This window comes from Colletes gigas, unplaced genomic scaffold (genome assembly GCF_013123115.1).
Source record: "Colletes gigas isolate AHSC1104 unplaced genomic scaffold, ASM1312311v1 Colletes_gigas_Sc00004, whole genome shotgun sequence".
Lineage (NCBI taxonomy): Eukaryota > Metazoa > Arthropoda > Insecta > Hymenoptera > Colletidae > Colletes > Colletes gigas.
The window spans coordinates 2,327,219-2,343,048 of NW_025106633.1; the positions used below are offsets into that span (position 1 = coordinate 2,327,219).

General features: G+C 40.6%; 2 protein-coding genes across 2 annotated transcripts; one reads left to right on the forward strand and one right to left on the reverse strand.

The window, feature by feature from the left end:
• Positions 1-3,492: 3,492 nt before the first annotated feature.
• On the reverse strand, positions 3,493-4,749 carry LOC122405156 (inducible metalloproteinase inhibitor protein-like). The gene is made up of 3 exons (XM_043409693.1): positions 4,128-4,749; positions 3,902-4,014; positions 3,493-3,832 (listed from the first exon to the last, which is right to left on the reverse strand). The coding sequence occupies exons 1-3, from the start codon at positions 4,177-4,179 to the stop codon at positions 3,701-3,703; spliced, it is 297 nt and encodes a 98-aa protein (XP_043265628.1). The 5' UTR covers positions 4,180-4,749; the 3' UTR covers positions 3,493-3,700.
• Positions 4,750-13,545: 8,796 nt separating this feature from the next.
• Positions 13,546-14,604, forward strand: LOC122405185 (chymotrypsin inhibitor-like). The gene is made up of 3 exons (XM_043409727.1): positions 13,546-13,695; positions 14,073-14,173; positions 14,373-14,604. The coding sequence occupies exons 1-3, from the start codon at positions 13,644-13,646 to the stop codon at positions 14,451-14,453; spliced, it is 234 nt and encodes a 77-aa protein (XP_043265662.1). The 5' UTR covers positions 13,546-13,643; the 3' UTR covers positions 14,454-14,604.
• Positions 14,605-15,830: the final 1,226 nt, after the last annotated feature.

Below are 15,830 nucleotides of genomic sequence, written 5' to 3' on the forward strand. Positions count from 1 at the left end.
CTTCAGAGGAAAAGAATAAACGAGCCACTTGCGGGACCGATGAAAATTTCCGCCCGTGCATCCTGCCCCCCCGGTGCCTCCGGAATCCATCGAATTCCGGGGCAAATTTCGCGGAGAACTTTTACAAATGGCAGGCGAAGTCGTTCGATTAACGCCGACGACTTGGATTAATTGCGATCCACCGGGGCTCTATTCTTTCCTTTCACGATTCTTTAAGAATTCTGCTAGTGCATTTTAGAGTGCCTCGCTTGTTGCGCCAATTCTGCATTAGGGATACTTGCAACGAATCGAAACGCGTACTGGCTTTTCTACGAATTCGATTCTGTTTTTTCGTGAATTTATATACTATTAACGCGAAGGATAACAATGTTTATAACGTGTTTATTAATGATCTACTAACTAAAAATTTGGAACGGACAATTCGTATCTTCCGTGACTATCATTGTAATATTTTAGAAAGGGTAAAAATCTTGGCTGACGCAGCGAGGAATCGGACGTCGTCCCGACGTCCATCGATCCGTCTGCGACTGGTTTTAAGTAATTTAACAGAGGCGGACCTGGACGCATAAACAAACACGTGAGCTCATTGCGCGTCGATTGAATATTCATGCCACCGGTCGTATTTACATTTCGTCCGGGATTATCATATCCGCGGACTCCGGGGTTGAAACGCGCCGCGATCCCGACTGCCACGGAGAGCTCAGGGTTCGGTTGCTCAAGAAAATTCGACGGAATTACCCTCCCGGGACGGAGCCCGTAGAAGAGGATCGAAAAAGGGAGAGACTCCGTGAACGCGAAATGGTATTGGGCCGAATGGCCTCGCGAGACTCTGCTTGCCAATGTTTACCCTGTATTTTTTTTTTTCCTTCCCGTACACCCCTCGTTTTCATTAATTATCCGGGGATAAATACGACCCGATTGATCCCTGCTCGCGCGCGTACGCCGTTTTCTGCGAAAACCGGAGGGGTTGCAATTCACGTGGAAAGCCACCCGACGATTTGCTTGAAAAGTTTTTTTTGTAACCCCTGCAGCATACGAAATAACATCGGTTATCGGCTCACCCTTGAAACTCCGGACCTCGGTTCGACCCTAATTCCCTGTGTTTCGTCGAAATCAATGAACGCTTCGCGAGCGTAGCTCGTTAAATTCATGGTCTATTCCGACAGCGCCTGAATGAAATCGAGGCGTATATCGACTACGTTGACTCGGACATACGAGCCATTCATAGTGTCCAAGTACTCGAACGACACGTAACTTTTTATATTTAAAATGAATTTCCTCGATGATTAAACTCTTTCAAAAAGAGGGACGAAATTGGTAGGAAAAATTACATACGACTCGACCCCAAATGAGACATTTCCACGCTCGCCTCGCCATATGCACCCCCCCTCGAAAACGGTCGCGTATTTTACAGTGGCGCGAACAGAGACGACCCCCACGGTTCTATCGTAGGAAATCCCGCAAAGGACGAATTATAGGCGGCGGCAGAATGTTACTTTGATCCAGCGTTTAGTCGAAGTCAGTGGGGGCAACCGAGCAGAAATGAACTCGCGATAATGATATACGCAGTACGTAAAACGCGCCCCGAATACAGGATCCAACCCCTCTGTTCCCCCCCGCGGGGACGCAGGAAACTTCGCATCGACGTTGCGTCGCGGAGGGGTTGATCCTGGCGGCCATGTTCGTCGCTGAAAATTTCGCGCTCGCCCCTCACCCCTGCCGATAACAGCTTGCGCGACAAGTGAACTAACAAAGGGGAGTCAATCTGCCCGTTCTACGCACTTTTCGAGACTCGGTCATTTTTAAATTCTACACAATTATTTATTTATTTCCGTGGACTAGGGTACTAAAAATCTCCGTACCTTTTGGTATAATATTCTTTGGTCAAAATAAAATTATAAAGTACACAGGGTTAAATTACTAAAGATTTTGCGAAGGGAAATTTCAATCCTTCGAACAAAGAGAAAATTTAAATCGATGTATCAAGAATGATGTATCAGTTCTTAAAATTGAATTCCTAGAGTCTGTGGATGTTATAAAACTGTGGATTGTTAATAATCTCCCGTCTCGTGGGAAGGGGTCTTGGGTAAAAAAGAAAGTTTAACCCTTAGATACCGAAGCTCCGCAAATCTGCATAAAGACCGAGGCGGGGTCACTAGGGTCCCCCACGAATTCCTCCGAAATTTAGCATTCCAGACGTACCCAAAATACTTAAAACAACACCGAGACCTTTATCGAACGTTTCTGCTAAATATTCTTCGATTGTAAAACTCGGACGATATTAAAACAAGTCGAAAGACTGGTAGGAACGTTGGCGGGAGCGTACAATATTCAGCGGGATTTCGAAGGGGATGTTACGAGAATGAAGAGAAAGTTTTTCAAAAAATCCAAGTCATATACCACGATACCGAGGCGTATAAAATATTTCTCTATGTTGAATCAACCATCCAGGAACCGTCGATGATTTCGCGACAGCTTCGCTAGCTGTTTGCACACCCCCCGTAAATTGTGCACCGTCGACGGAATGTTGGGCGTACATCGATGGATAAAAAACAGGAAAAAGAAGATCAAGGTCACAGGGTGGAGAAGCGAGCGCACGTGCGGGAGTGGCGCGCATTTCCAGGACGATGCGGTCGTACGGATGGGGCGGTTGAATGCAGGGGAGCCCCGGCGGCCATGTCGGTTTCCAATTAAACAAATGCCTGGTAGGAACTCGAGCAACCCCTCGGGCATAGGCGGCTCATTTCCACCCCGCGAGTTCTTCTCTGTTCGCCAGTACAAGGGGAATCGGTACAAGCGCACGTGTCGAGCAGCATGCGAAATTTGAGTCGGGTCCGCCATAACGCGCGGCTATGCTCGACCGGAGATGGCCAAAATTCGAATCTGGAAAATCATTGTCGCTTATCCACCGAAAAGAAAGCTCCTCAAAACTTACTCGAATAGTCAATGGCAAGTGACCGTGTATGTATCGTTTTATAGAAATGGTTCATCCCTGAAAGTCGAATCGAAAAACGATCGTCATCGACGTATCTGTTCGCGAAGCGTCCGTGCAGGAATCGAAACGGCCAAGAACAAGAGCGTGTCGCGATGCGATAAACTTTTATCGGCGATGACCTTATCAGAAAACTTTTTTCTCCACGGGAGAAGTTCATCGTAATCTCGGAACGTTCCGTGAGGCCGGGGGAAAGGAAACCGGGAAACGGACGAACGATGGAGGCCTCAGCACTTTCGACTTCGATGTGGATTACATTACGGGTCCAAATATTGGAACGCCACTTCTGCGGCCGGTCAAATTGTTTGACTTGCCGATTGTTCGGCTCGTCGATTCCGTACAGCGTAGTCTGGCTCGTCAGCAGCCGGACAACGACCGGATCGATCCCACGAATCTCGAAAACAAATGATTCAAATCTGACTTTAGTTGCCCGTGTGAAAACTGGTACGCATATTTTAACACCTAATGCGATAACGAGTCGAGAAAACAGAAACCAAATATTTGTTAAATATTGCAGTAATTTTATTTTATTTGCGTAATAACGCGTCGATCGCGGATCGATCGAAACGCGTGTTCAGCGAACTTGTATCGTTGATTAACGCAACGCGAGCTTCATGCACGGGCGTTATCTGTATTTCCAGCGATAGAGGTCGGGGTTACATTTACAATACGATTATGTTAGTGCTATATGTTCATGGAGATCGATTACTAATGCATTGAGAAGAGCCGAGACCGTGACCATACATTACAACTTTTGTTGGAACACATTTTTATGGGGATGCAATTTCCATTGCAGTCCCTGGCGTAGCCCTCTTTGCAATAACAGGCATCGTTGCATCTCTGCGAACAGAAATTCGACGAAAAGTCGCGTCATACTCGAGATTAAAGAAATTCTTTCGTTAGACTCACGATGTTAACGATGGGACACGGTTGACCCAGGTTCTGGCAAGTGGTTTGGCACGCAGATCCACATTGGTACTCCTCGTTCGGTCTGTTGCAGACAAGCTCATGACCGAACGTACCTAAAACACATCGAATTTCAGCGCACTATTACAGATTCGAACCTCCTGTTTCACGAGAAAAGATCACAATAACCGATTCACTCGAACGATCGATCGTTCACGGGAATACCTACTTGAGGAAAATATCGCCATAGCGAGGAACAACGTGAAAATAATTCGCAGCATTTTGACAGAACGTTTGATGGCCTTGTTTGCACTTGAACTGCCATGTAAGCGCCACAATAACAGTTTTATATACGTCGCATAAACGGTTTTTCCGCAATAGATCGGTTGATAAATACTGCCTGGTAGTATTCAAGGCTATTACGTATTAGTGTGACTCCCCTTTTTCCTCTTTTCCTCCTTTCTTACATTGGCAACTAGTGCAACTCGTCGATCATGCGCCGTCGTGGAAAATTATTTTCATTTTCAAAACATCGTGTTACACAACTGTATAACTGCATCGCAAATCATATGTTCGCGATGTGAAACTCACGTGACTCTTTCCGTTAATTATAGCAAACAATGTATGGTACCGAATTCGAAAACATGTTCAAATATGATAACATTTCAAATAAGATAACATTTCCTTCGAGGTCGAAACTGTTAAATAATGATAAAAAAAAATTACAAACCAACCCTGTTAATATTTTGCTAACGTTCTTCATGGTTCGATCGAAAGTTGCAAAGAATGCAATGAGCAAATAAATCACAATGGCAACCTTCCTTTAGCAATAAATCTAATTATTCCCAACGACATTAAGTTATTGGATTCAATCGACAAGACCTTGCGTGCAGCGTTCTGTGATTTGAGATCATCTCGCGGCCCTGGTCTCTTTTGCGTCATCTTTTTGCTTTGTTATTCGTTTGGTGAACAATTTATCAAAAGGTACGGTCAAGCGAGCATCACGAACGAACACATTCGTATAAAGTCATGTTCCGTCGAGCAAATATGAAAATGTCAAACGACCAAACTTTTCACTTAATCGAAGAATAGAAAATGGCCCAGTTAGAAAATTAATCGATTCAAAAATGATTTTAGAACACGAATATTCGTATTCGCTGTTTGTTCGCCGTCAGTATGGAAATAGATCTCTGATTCGAGATACGTCAAATTGATGGGGCGTCACCAGTTGGATATTAACAGTATTTCCTGGTCGAAAGAACGAGGATGGGATAATTAAAAATGGCTGTCAAACCTGTTTCGTCTGGCTTTCGGGATATCCCCAAAATCGTCTAACTTGCACGGCTGTCGACTTATGAAATACACCAGAAGGACATTTGAATACTATTGCAGGCTGTTAAAACAATACTGTCCACGCACATCAGCGATACTTGGAAACGCAAATGCGAGAAGGCCTGCGGAAATTTTGTTACGAATACTGTTCCCCGCCATTCGAATGGTAGCGGGGAATTCCGTTTGGCACGTGTCACTGTTTACTCTAATCTATCATTCGGAAAGATGCATTCACCGCGTATATAACGATCAAATTCTACGAAGACTGAGTTAATTAGTATTAGAAGTTTAACGAGACCTCTGCTCAAAAAAGTAATGATTTGCTATTGATTTTTTAATCGCCTTGTTTGATACCGCCTATATAAATAGTAGTGACTTTGTAAACGATTATGTATTACCACAGCCGAGGTATACGAGTAGATCTTTCAAAATTCTAAAAATTACTTTCAAAAAACTAGCCTAGCGAAGAAGCTCTATATTTATGATGACCTATGCAAGGCGGATCGCAGCCAATTTGCTAATATTATTTAGTTTTTAATTAATAATTGCATTACCCAACTAAAAGTGATACGATTATTAATTAAACGCTAAATAATATTACCCAGGTCTCACCACGTGGAGGTTGCTGCGAATGGAGACCCGCCCTAACCGATTCCCAACCACCCTCCATTAGTAAAGATCTTTTGTGACCAGCGATCGTTCGTCGAAAAAGCAATAAACGAAAGTGCAAGCAACGAAGGAAACAACCAACGAAAGAGTTTTTTGAGAAAGAATTTGCCTTTAAATTCTCATCAACAAAACAGAGAAATAGACTCCTGCTTAACTATAAATCTAAATTCATTTTCATCCTACCTATCTAATCATCTAACAAAATACATCGAAAATATATTCTTCCTTGTTGATCCTTCGACGAAGATTTCCTGAAACATACTGTTACATTCTACCTAACTATAAATCTAAATTATTAAAACATAAACTAAGCAATCTGAAACAAAATACATGAAATACATTCTTCTTTCTTCTATCTTCTATTTATCCCACGATGATTTCCTGAAACACAAACAAAGCAATATCAAACAAAATTGTATCAATTCTTAATTTTTACCTCTATAAACCTGAAACTTCCATAGGAATATGCTCTGTAACAGAAACTTGTTTAATAGATTCGTAAAAGAACAAACAAAACAAAACAAGTAAAACTACAAATACTACAACTACAGGCAAGTGCAGTGAGAAAGTAAAAATAGTACATAATATACGAGGTTACTTTGACTCTAAAATGTATTCGTCGCGAAATATCTTCTTGCACGTCAATCTAATGATATATTTTAATAAGTAAAGAAAGACATTGGGTATGTTCGATATCGAAGATACCCAAAGTCGTCAACTGAATTATGAAAGTGAATTTAATTATTGAAGAATGTAAAGAACAATCGGAAGCTACTAATTTGACACTCATTCTAAAATTAATATAATTATAAGTATTATAAAAGATATTAAAATCATGACTCTACTTTCGATCGATATTACGATATTTGTCATATTAAATATTGCGGCGTGTAAAAACATCGCACGCTTAAATAAAACGCGACGCGACACGTGCTCATAAGCGTGCAGTGAGTGTGGGTATCAGATTGATCCCCCCCGGCCTTGATTATCAGAAAAGCAAGTCGCGCCCCTGACCCACGTCTATCGGGCCTCTCTACGTACAACCGCCGGGTCCTGGAGGACACATGATCACAACAGGACCCGCTTAGTACTCGAGAACGGATATGAGTCAAGAACTCTCACCGGAGGTCATTCTCTTTTCCGTATAAAGAGGAGAATATATGCGCTCGGTGAGGCCCCACTTAAGCTGAACCAAGCTGCACCGGGGTTGAAGCGGTAAGAGCTATCACACCTAATACACAGGTGTCACATGTTTCATTCTATCAAACAGAGGTGATCGAGCAAAACTCTCCGGTCCTTTCGGTCGAGACATAATCTCGGAAAGCGAGAACCAGAGAACGAGCGGACGAGAGAAAGTGAACTATTCATATATGTATATGTACTCATTATATATTCATTTTAAAATTAGTGTCAAATTAAAAATGAATCTACTATGACATTTGTCATCTTAAAAATCGCGGTGTGCAAGAAGATTATAATTTTAAGCAAAAGATACTAACTACACTTGCCAAAGAAAGCACGTATACAACCAGTTGTTATACCCCTTTGCCTTACGATTTGATTTCCAACTGTGCGTGCCAAAAGCGTCATCAAGGTTTGGCCCGGTAGACTTATCACTTCTCTGAGACGTCTTGTTCATGTTTGGCCCGGTAAACTCATCATGTCTCTGAAACATCATTAAGCTAAGGGGTTAAAAAGGAGGTTTTTAAACACTTAAAAATGACCTATCACCTAGCTTAAAAATAAAAATTCATGATATTGTATAGAAACAAATATAGTATACGATTGAAAACAATGTTACATTAATATATCCTGCAATATTATACATATCGAAGCAATCACATAAATTCGAAGAACAATGTAAAAGTGGAAACACGGAAAAGGAACATTCATAGTAACCAAATAAAATCAGATAGATAAATGAAGTTGAATTCACATCAAACAAACAAATAAAAATAATAAAATATAAATAAGTGGAGTGGACTTACTACTTGTTGTCAGTACATAGGGTAGTTACCAGTGGGTCAGCTGTAAAGTAAGAAAATATTCATATTATAGCAACGTCAGTTAGACAACCAAGGCAAAATCAGTTCAGTGAAGCGAAATTGGTATCAAACGATAGAATAAAGGAGGGGAGAGAATTTTTAAACAGTTCTTACCGTAGTCATCACCGTCCGGCACTGGTCAGTAGTGGTCAGCAGTGGTCAGTAGTGGCAGGAACGCGAGTCAGCACTGGTCAGTAGTGGTCAGTATTGGTCAGTATTGGTCAGTAGTGGTCAGCCATGGTCAGCGCTGGCCAGTAGTGGTCAGCAGCGGTCCCCGGTTCTCTTCTGGCCACTTGTACACTCCCGAATTCGCGACGAGACTGAAGAATTCTTCGCCGTGACCCTGCTTATCTGTCTAAGATGATGGAAGGGTGGGGAGACCAGTCAGAGCCCAAGTTAAAGTTAACAGTAAAGCCTGTCTTGTCTACAAAGGAATTATTTCGATTGGTCTCACCTCTTGACCATTTCTGGATCTTCACTGGACCGCTGACCTTGATGTTAACCTCACTGTTGACCACCAGTGACCATAAGCTAGTCATTGTTGATCATCGACCCATTAAAACCATTACGAAGATTAAAGCCTTCTTACGAGGATTCCCTTACAATTTGATGCATGATCTTTTTAACATTTTGTTCCTCTTTGGAAGAGTGTACCTCGTTAATTTTTGTCTTTTTGTACATCAGTTCGAACAATTGCCATACGTGAGCGAAAAATTCGGAGGTGTTTTTAGCATCCTCTTCTTATGGACGGCGGTCAGTTGGAAAACTATTCACTGAATTAGTATTAATAGGCAAACAGCTGTAGTTTTGCGTAAATTCATGTGAGTTGACTATGGAAGAGACTAAAAGTCATTTTACATCGACGAATTAAAATTTATATTCATATCTTAAGTCTAGAACACCACAAGCTGTATCAAAAATGGAATCGACGATTCATTTCCGAGACTTTCTACGCCAGAGAACTTGCTGCAATTCTCTAGGAATTTAAATTTAGAATCAAAGTGCAGTTTACTGTTCCAAATAACAATAACCGGATTAGATTTCCTTCTAATTGAGGATTCTCTGATGCTCCAATGCACGTGTAATCTTCCGGCCAACGAGATAGCCTCGTTAAGTTATCTTGTAACACTGCACTCGAACTAATGTCAATACGCGTTCTCTGATCGAATTTCAGTTAAATAGAAGGTCTCTGGCTATCCAAATCTGACTTCAGAAACTACATCGGAGTAAATGTGGAACTTTAATAGCTTAATAAAAAATATTTGTATAATATCCTGTTCCGCGTCGTAGAAAACTTTTTAAATAGCTAACGAGCACATTAGCTTAATAAACGGCATTAGACCGCGATGTCCATGAAGATACGGTAGCCTAAGAAAAATACAAGGTATCGCGAAAAGTGGAAAATTGATGTTGTTCGTAATCGCGGTGCTTGTTACTCCGTAATCAACTCGGAATAGACTATCAAAGGTCATTACTAAAAAATCATTGAATTTATCGTACAAGGGTAAATGGAAATTATTGTTTACCTTACTACGCAAATGGACAAGTAAACGACGACGTAATATTTCCTCGTCCCTGGAAATGAAAATTCGTCGCGAGGAAGTGTTTCCTCGAAAATTGAAAACGTTTGACATTGTCAGAAGTCGGGCGGGGGCTGATTGGACGCGTTAATATCGGGTCAGTGTGTCAGAACGAACGTTCCAGCGGGACGGGGTGAAATCGTGGCCCTTCATCGACACAAAGGAGCCACGGCCGTCTCCTGTAACGCGACGTTGCAGAGGGGTGAAAACTGGAGTAGAGGAGGGCTCTGGCAAGGACGGAAGAAGGGAAACGGGAGGCGAACAGGGTCTCTCGAGGGCTTGCAATCGAGTTTTCCACTGTCAGTGGCTGCTGGTAGTCGTCGACGAGGAAACAGCCCGACTACGAAGTCATTCAGACGCCCGAATAGCTTGGTCGAGACAACGTCGAAGGATTACGCTCCCACTGCCAGCATCAATTTTCCAAAAAAAAACGGCGTACATTGCTTTTTCCTCGGCCAACAGCGAAGGGAAGGACTTCCACGAATAAATAATACAAGACTTTGATTATTTCCACCTTCGTTAACCGTAAAAAAAGTTACTAGAGCAAATTTTCATCTTTCGTACAGCGGTGAAATTCGACACCTCCGAGAGGGATCTCCTCAATTGTAAGGGATAGAAACGTTCAATTTTCGAATCACGCGTTCACTTAAAGAATCATTGCTGTACTAACTTGTTGGTTGGGACGTTTGCGAGCTTCGAGGGAAAGTTGCAGAGCCAGACGCACGAGTGTCTATCAATTTGCGATTCGACGAGTAACGAAGAAATCCGACGTTTCCAGGGAGACGGATCGAGAGGAACGCGATCGAGGAGGAACGCTCGGTGAAATGATAAATTTTCCGGGAGGGCACTCGACCGCCGTCGAGACGAATCATCCGCGACGGGGAAGGGGAGGATGAAAGGAGACGTAATGGAGGAAGTTGGTTCTGAGTGCTCAATAATAAATAGCATTTTCGACTGTCGGATATTCAATTGTCGACTACGGTCTGGCTAAATAAAAAGGTAAAAAAAGAGGAACCGAGAGAATAGGGAAGCGCAGAGGAAGAGGGTTCCGACGGGGGTTTCGGTCGGTCGTTGTCTCCCACCGACTGCGAAACACCGTTTAAGGTAAAAGTAAACGCGAATTCGAGAGTCGACGGGATCGATCGTTGGCTCGGCGCCGACAAAGCGATCCAGCGGCGAAGTTTCCCCGATTCAATCGGCCGAAATTAACCCCCGGCCCTGTTCGCGCGTTCTATCGCGAAGGTCGCTAATTGTCGAGGCTTGCACAATGTCTCACGATTGACGGGTCGATACGAAGGGAATCGCTGCGTCGACGAGACCGTGCCTACTCGAAAGGAAAACGCTTGTTTCGGCAGCTTCTCTGTCGCATCGTATCCGTACAGCCTGAATTTTACGAATCACAGATATTTTCATTTACGTTTCCTTTATAAAAAGTATAAATATGGAAAACAATATTTTCACTCGCGACACGTTGCGTATAATTAACTATAATTATTATTGACCTTCAATAAACATTTTAATATATACATGCAATTTTTTTTAAATGGCGTGACTGAGACACAGATAACATATTCACGAGGAAACGTATAAAATGCTGATCGGCAAAATAGACCCATAGTTTCCGTACTCGAACTTCGACATTGTAAGATAACATGTTACGACAAGCGTTCATACTATTAGTGGTGTTCACGATAGTGTTCTCCCAGGGTAAGATCGTTTCTACACAATTTTTGGGTCTTTCGATCGTTCGAAAATGATCACGTTTATAGTAATATTCTTTCATTCGTAGAATGCGGACCGAACAAAGAATTTAATTCGTGCGGATCGGCGTGTCCACCCACTTGCGGACTTGATGACGTACGCATGTGTACTAAGGTATGTTTATTTCCAAAAATGCTATTTTTCTATCGTTAACTCTCAACATTGCTTAAAAGTATACATTTAATAAAGTTATTGTAAAGAAATGTTATAAGCAGGAATGTATATTTTCGTTCTCCAGCAATGTGTCGTTGGATGTCAGTGTCAATCCGGCTACAAGAAAAAAGGTAATGATTGCGTTCAGCCTAAGGACTGTTGACACCATTCTACCGAAGACTGGCCAGCAATGGCTGACGAACTTGGACATTGGAGCCAAATAAAAGTTTACGATCGATCAAGACTCGTGGCCAATTTTAAACATACCTGCATGGTGGCATTGTTTATCCGATTGCTTATTAAAAATTAAATTAATAATTGTGGCTTAAATGCGTATATTTTTATTCAACACCATTCGAAACTGTCCTATCCACGCACCTCCACAAAAACGAACGCTTTTCTCGGTACAAAATCAAACGAGAATTAGAACACTACTCGTTATTAGACATTTCAAGTTCAAAGAAATGACACTTGAATAATTGCAGATCGACCCTACAAACAGTATGTTGTATTCATCGACGATGCTTCAAATTTTTCGATATATCGAATATGAATCCGTCTCCTAAAAGCAATCGAGAAACCTTTGCAAAAAACCACACGAGCGCGAAAAATCTAATTTTTCAGAAGAAGGAAAACTCGTAAATGATTTTATAACTTTGACGCTTACATTTTTCTTCTACACACGCTTCTCGAAGCAATATTTTCACTCGCGACACGTTATGCTTGCGTTTATTACAACGACAAAATTGTTCCGCTTAAACCGCGAGTCCTTTTATCAGACGCTTTCGTAACGTTCGTGCGTTTGCATAGTTTAACCCGATGACATTGACCAGAAGTATTTGTGCATTGATAGATACGTTTTTCCAACTATAATTATTATTGCGCTTAGATAACCATTATAATATATACACGCAATTTTCTGAAAATGGCGCCGCTGAGACGCAGATAACGTGTTTGTGAGGAAACGTATAAAAGGCTGATCGGCAGGATAGACTCATAGATTCTGTATTCGGACATCGACATTGCAAAACAACATGTTACGAAAAGCTTTGATTCTATTAGTCGTGTTTACGATAGTGTCCTCCCAGGGTAAGATCGTTTCTACACAATTTTTGGGTCTTTCGATCGTTCGAAAATGATCACGTTTATAGTAATATTCCTTCGTTCGTAGAATGTGGACCGAACGAAGAATTTAATTCGTGCGGATCGGCGTGTCCACCCACTTGCGGACTTCCTAAGGATCGCATATGTACTTTGGTATGTTTATTTCTAGAAATACTATTTTCCTATCGTTGCTTAAAAGTATACACTTAATAAAGTTATTGCAAAGAAATGTAAGAAGCAGAAACCGTTAACATATTATCGTATATATTTTCATTCTCCAGCAATGTATCATTGGATGTCAGTGTAAACCGGGCTACATGGCTAAAGGTACTGAATGCGTACTACCTCAGGATTGTTGACACCATTCTACCGAAGACTGCCCAGCGATGACTGACGAACATGGACATTTATGTCAAGTGGAAGTTTACGATCGATCAAAACTCGTGGCGAATTTAAACATTCCTGCATAGTGACAGTGTTTATTCGACTGCTCCCTTAAAATTAAAATGCCAAATGTCGCTTAAGCATGTGTATTTTTATTCGAAACTCTCCTATCCACGCACCTCCGGCAGAAACAAACGCTTTTCTCGATACAAAATCTAACGAGTAAAATTAGAACACTGTTCGTTGTTAGAAATGTGAACCAAGTCCAAAAAAAATGCAATCGAAGGATCTTTGCAGAGAGCAACGCGTGTGCCAAGAATTTAAGTTTTCAACCGAATGAAAAATCATAGATAATTTTCTAACTTTTACGCTTACATTTTTTCCTACAAACGTTTCGTGATCGTCAACGTAAGACTAACTAGGAGAGTAGTCGAAGAACCAAAGCGAAAGCACAGATCGTTCAAGAAGGTCGACGACGAAATGAACGGGGATTGTTGAACAGAAACGTCCGAGTAACTTCCTCGTTCGTATCGTGAGGGTGGGAAGGGGAACGAGATAAAGCTAGAAGGAGAGACATGGCAAAAGACAAAGATCAATGAGAAGAAGAGGCAAGATGTAGGATATGTTGGACAGTGTTTCGTAACACCACTATATAAAGCCGAGTAGTTTCTACAAGTTTTAGTGTCAATCGTAAGCTTCTCAGGAAATAGACCTGCAATGTCTCGAATCGTTCTTGTTCTACTCGTCGCCCTGGCAGTATTCTCTGCTAGTAAGTAAAAGACCCCCTCTAAAACTGATAGTCAGGACTCTGGTAGCTCGAGGATAGATTATAAAGAATATACTTTCACGAGGAACTCAATAATACAGAAATTATTAGATAGAAATGATAAGTCGAGATAAAATAATAATCTGCTGCGAACTGCTCCGAAATGTATAAACCCTTTTGGTCTGGGTTTGCTTACGACTAGTATTTTTTAAGTAGTCATCGATAAATTGTAAAAATACAATGCAAAATACTGTGATAAATATACACTGTGGTTCTTCCAATCGAAGAATATTCTGTAATCTGCCCTCGAACATTGACGTCGAGTGTTAGCCTAATAGGAAATACAGTGAAGGATAAAGCGACTTTTGGCTCGTTTCAAGGTACTTCCGGTCAACAGTGCGGTGTGAACGAAGAATTCAAGAGCTGTGGATCGCAATGTGAACCTTCGTGCGCCCAACCCAAGATTGATTTCTGCACATTCGTTAGTATTGGAATTTCATTTTTATTCTACACAAAAAAATGCAACCTTGGCACTGAAATAAGTAAACTAAACACCTACGAGCTCTCGAAAATACTAGAAACGAACGGGTTAACGCGTTTCTTTCACAAAAGATTTTCGTTGGCAAATTGACAATTTCAATTTTACATTTCATCTTCGATTTCTTTATTTTTCTCTTTAGAACTGTAAGATCGGCTGTCAGTGCAAGGATGGATTCTTGAGAAACGACGCGGGAGCGTGTGTCTCTCCTGAAAGTTGTTAATACCGTCACCGAAGGCACGAAAAAATGTTTCTAACAATTTTTCTGGATGTTATTTCTCTATTCTTCGCTATTATCGTCCGATGTTGTTTTTGCTGAATCAAGATTCAAAATGAAATGTAAGAAAATATAAATAAACAATTGTTAACTTAAACTGCACTGTAATTTCTGTTCCATTGTTTCCCAATGTTCTCTTTCCTGAATTTTTAACTTGAGAAATTATAATGGGACTCTGGTTCAGTTCCTGTATAATAATCATTATTTTGTAACTTTCTTTTAAACCCAGTGTTCTAAAGATACTGTTAACGTTACTCCAAGTCACCGAATACATTAAATGTATTTCTTTTTCCTAGTTATAACAAACTTTGTACTTATTTTTGTACTATATATCGCTAGCTACCCGCGTGGATTGTTTATAGAATGCTCTTAATTAGTCGAATTATCGTTAATTTAATACTGGATCACTAATTCGATTAGCAGTCGTGGTTATGTTTGTAATAAACGTACGACTGTAGATGCACTATCGTGAAGATTCATCTCGTATAGATTGCAAACAAATATTTTGTAGTGGCTCTTATAGACTCTACACCTTCAAACCTATTAAAAACATTTCTCACAAAATTAATCTTCATTTCATAATTCAAGGTTAATTTTTTTTTTAATCGTATCTTATTGTTTATTAAGAGAACTAGTCGCTCTCAATGAGTCTTATCTGTTAAATCTTTTTACATTGTTTATCTTCTATATCTTGCTAGAGCTGATATACAGAGTGAAAACATTGAAGATATATTTCTGTGGCCAGTATCAACAACTGCTTCTTAATATATACTTCTTCTTAATTGTTTAACAGGCCCACAAGCTATTACATAATTTCTAAATTAAGTGAGTTATCACTTTTACCTAAAATTCTATTGATTTTAATTGTTTAAAAATAACATACATGAACTATCATTTTTCCTAAGACTGTATACAAAGTTTGTAATCTAAAAAACATTGTATCGTGGAAAACATGGTTGCTTAAGATTAAGTTGATAGATTGCTTTACAGTAATTACAATTCGTAATCTTTGTGTTCTTGGCAATCTTTATCGAAGCTCTGTTATTACTGTTATTAACGGGGGGTTATTTTAGTAAAATTGAAATAAATGAAACAAATAGCAATAATCATCGATCCAGAGCTCGAAGCAAATTGCATAAGCTGCGGAAACGATCGGCTAGCGTCATCCAAAGCAAATATCGTGATCAATTACACGTAACATATTTATTTAAAATGTTCAGCTGTTCAAATGCAACTGATACGTGAAGCGAAATTTAACAAATTTTTGTGAACAAAGGAAATTATATTATAAACTATCATTTGGACACGGAACACGAGGAACCA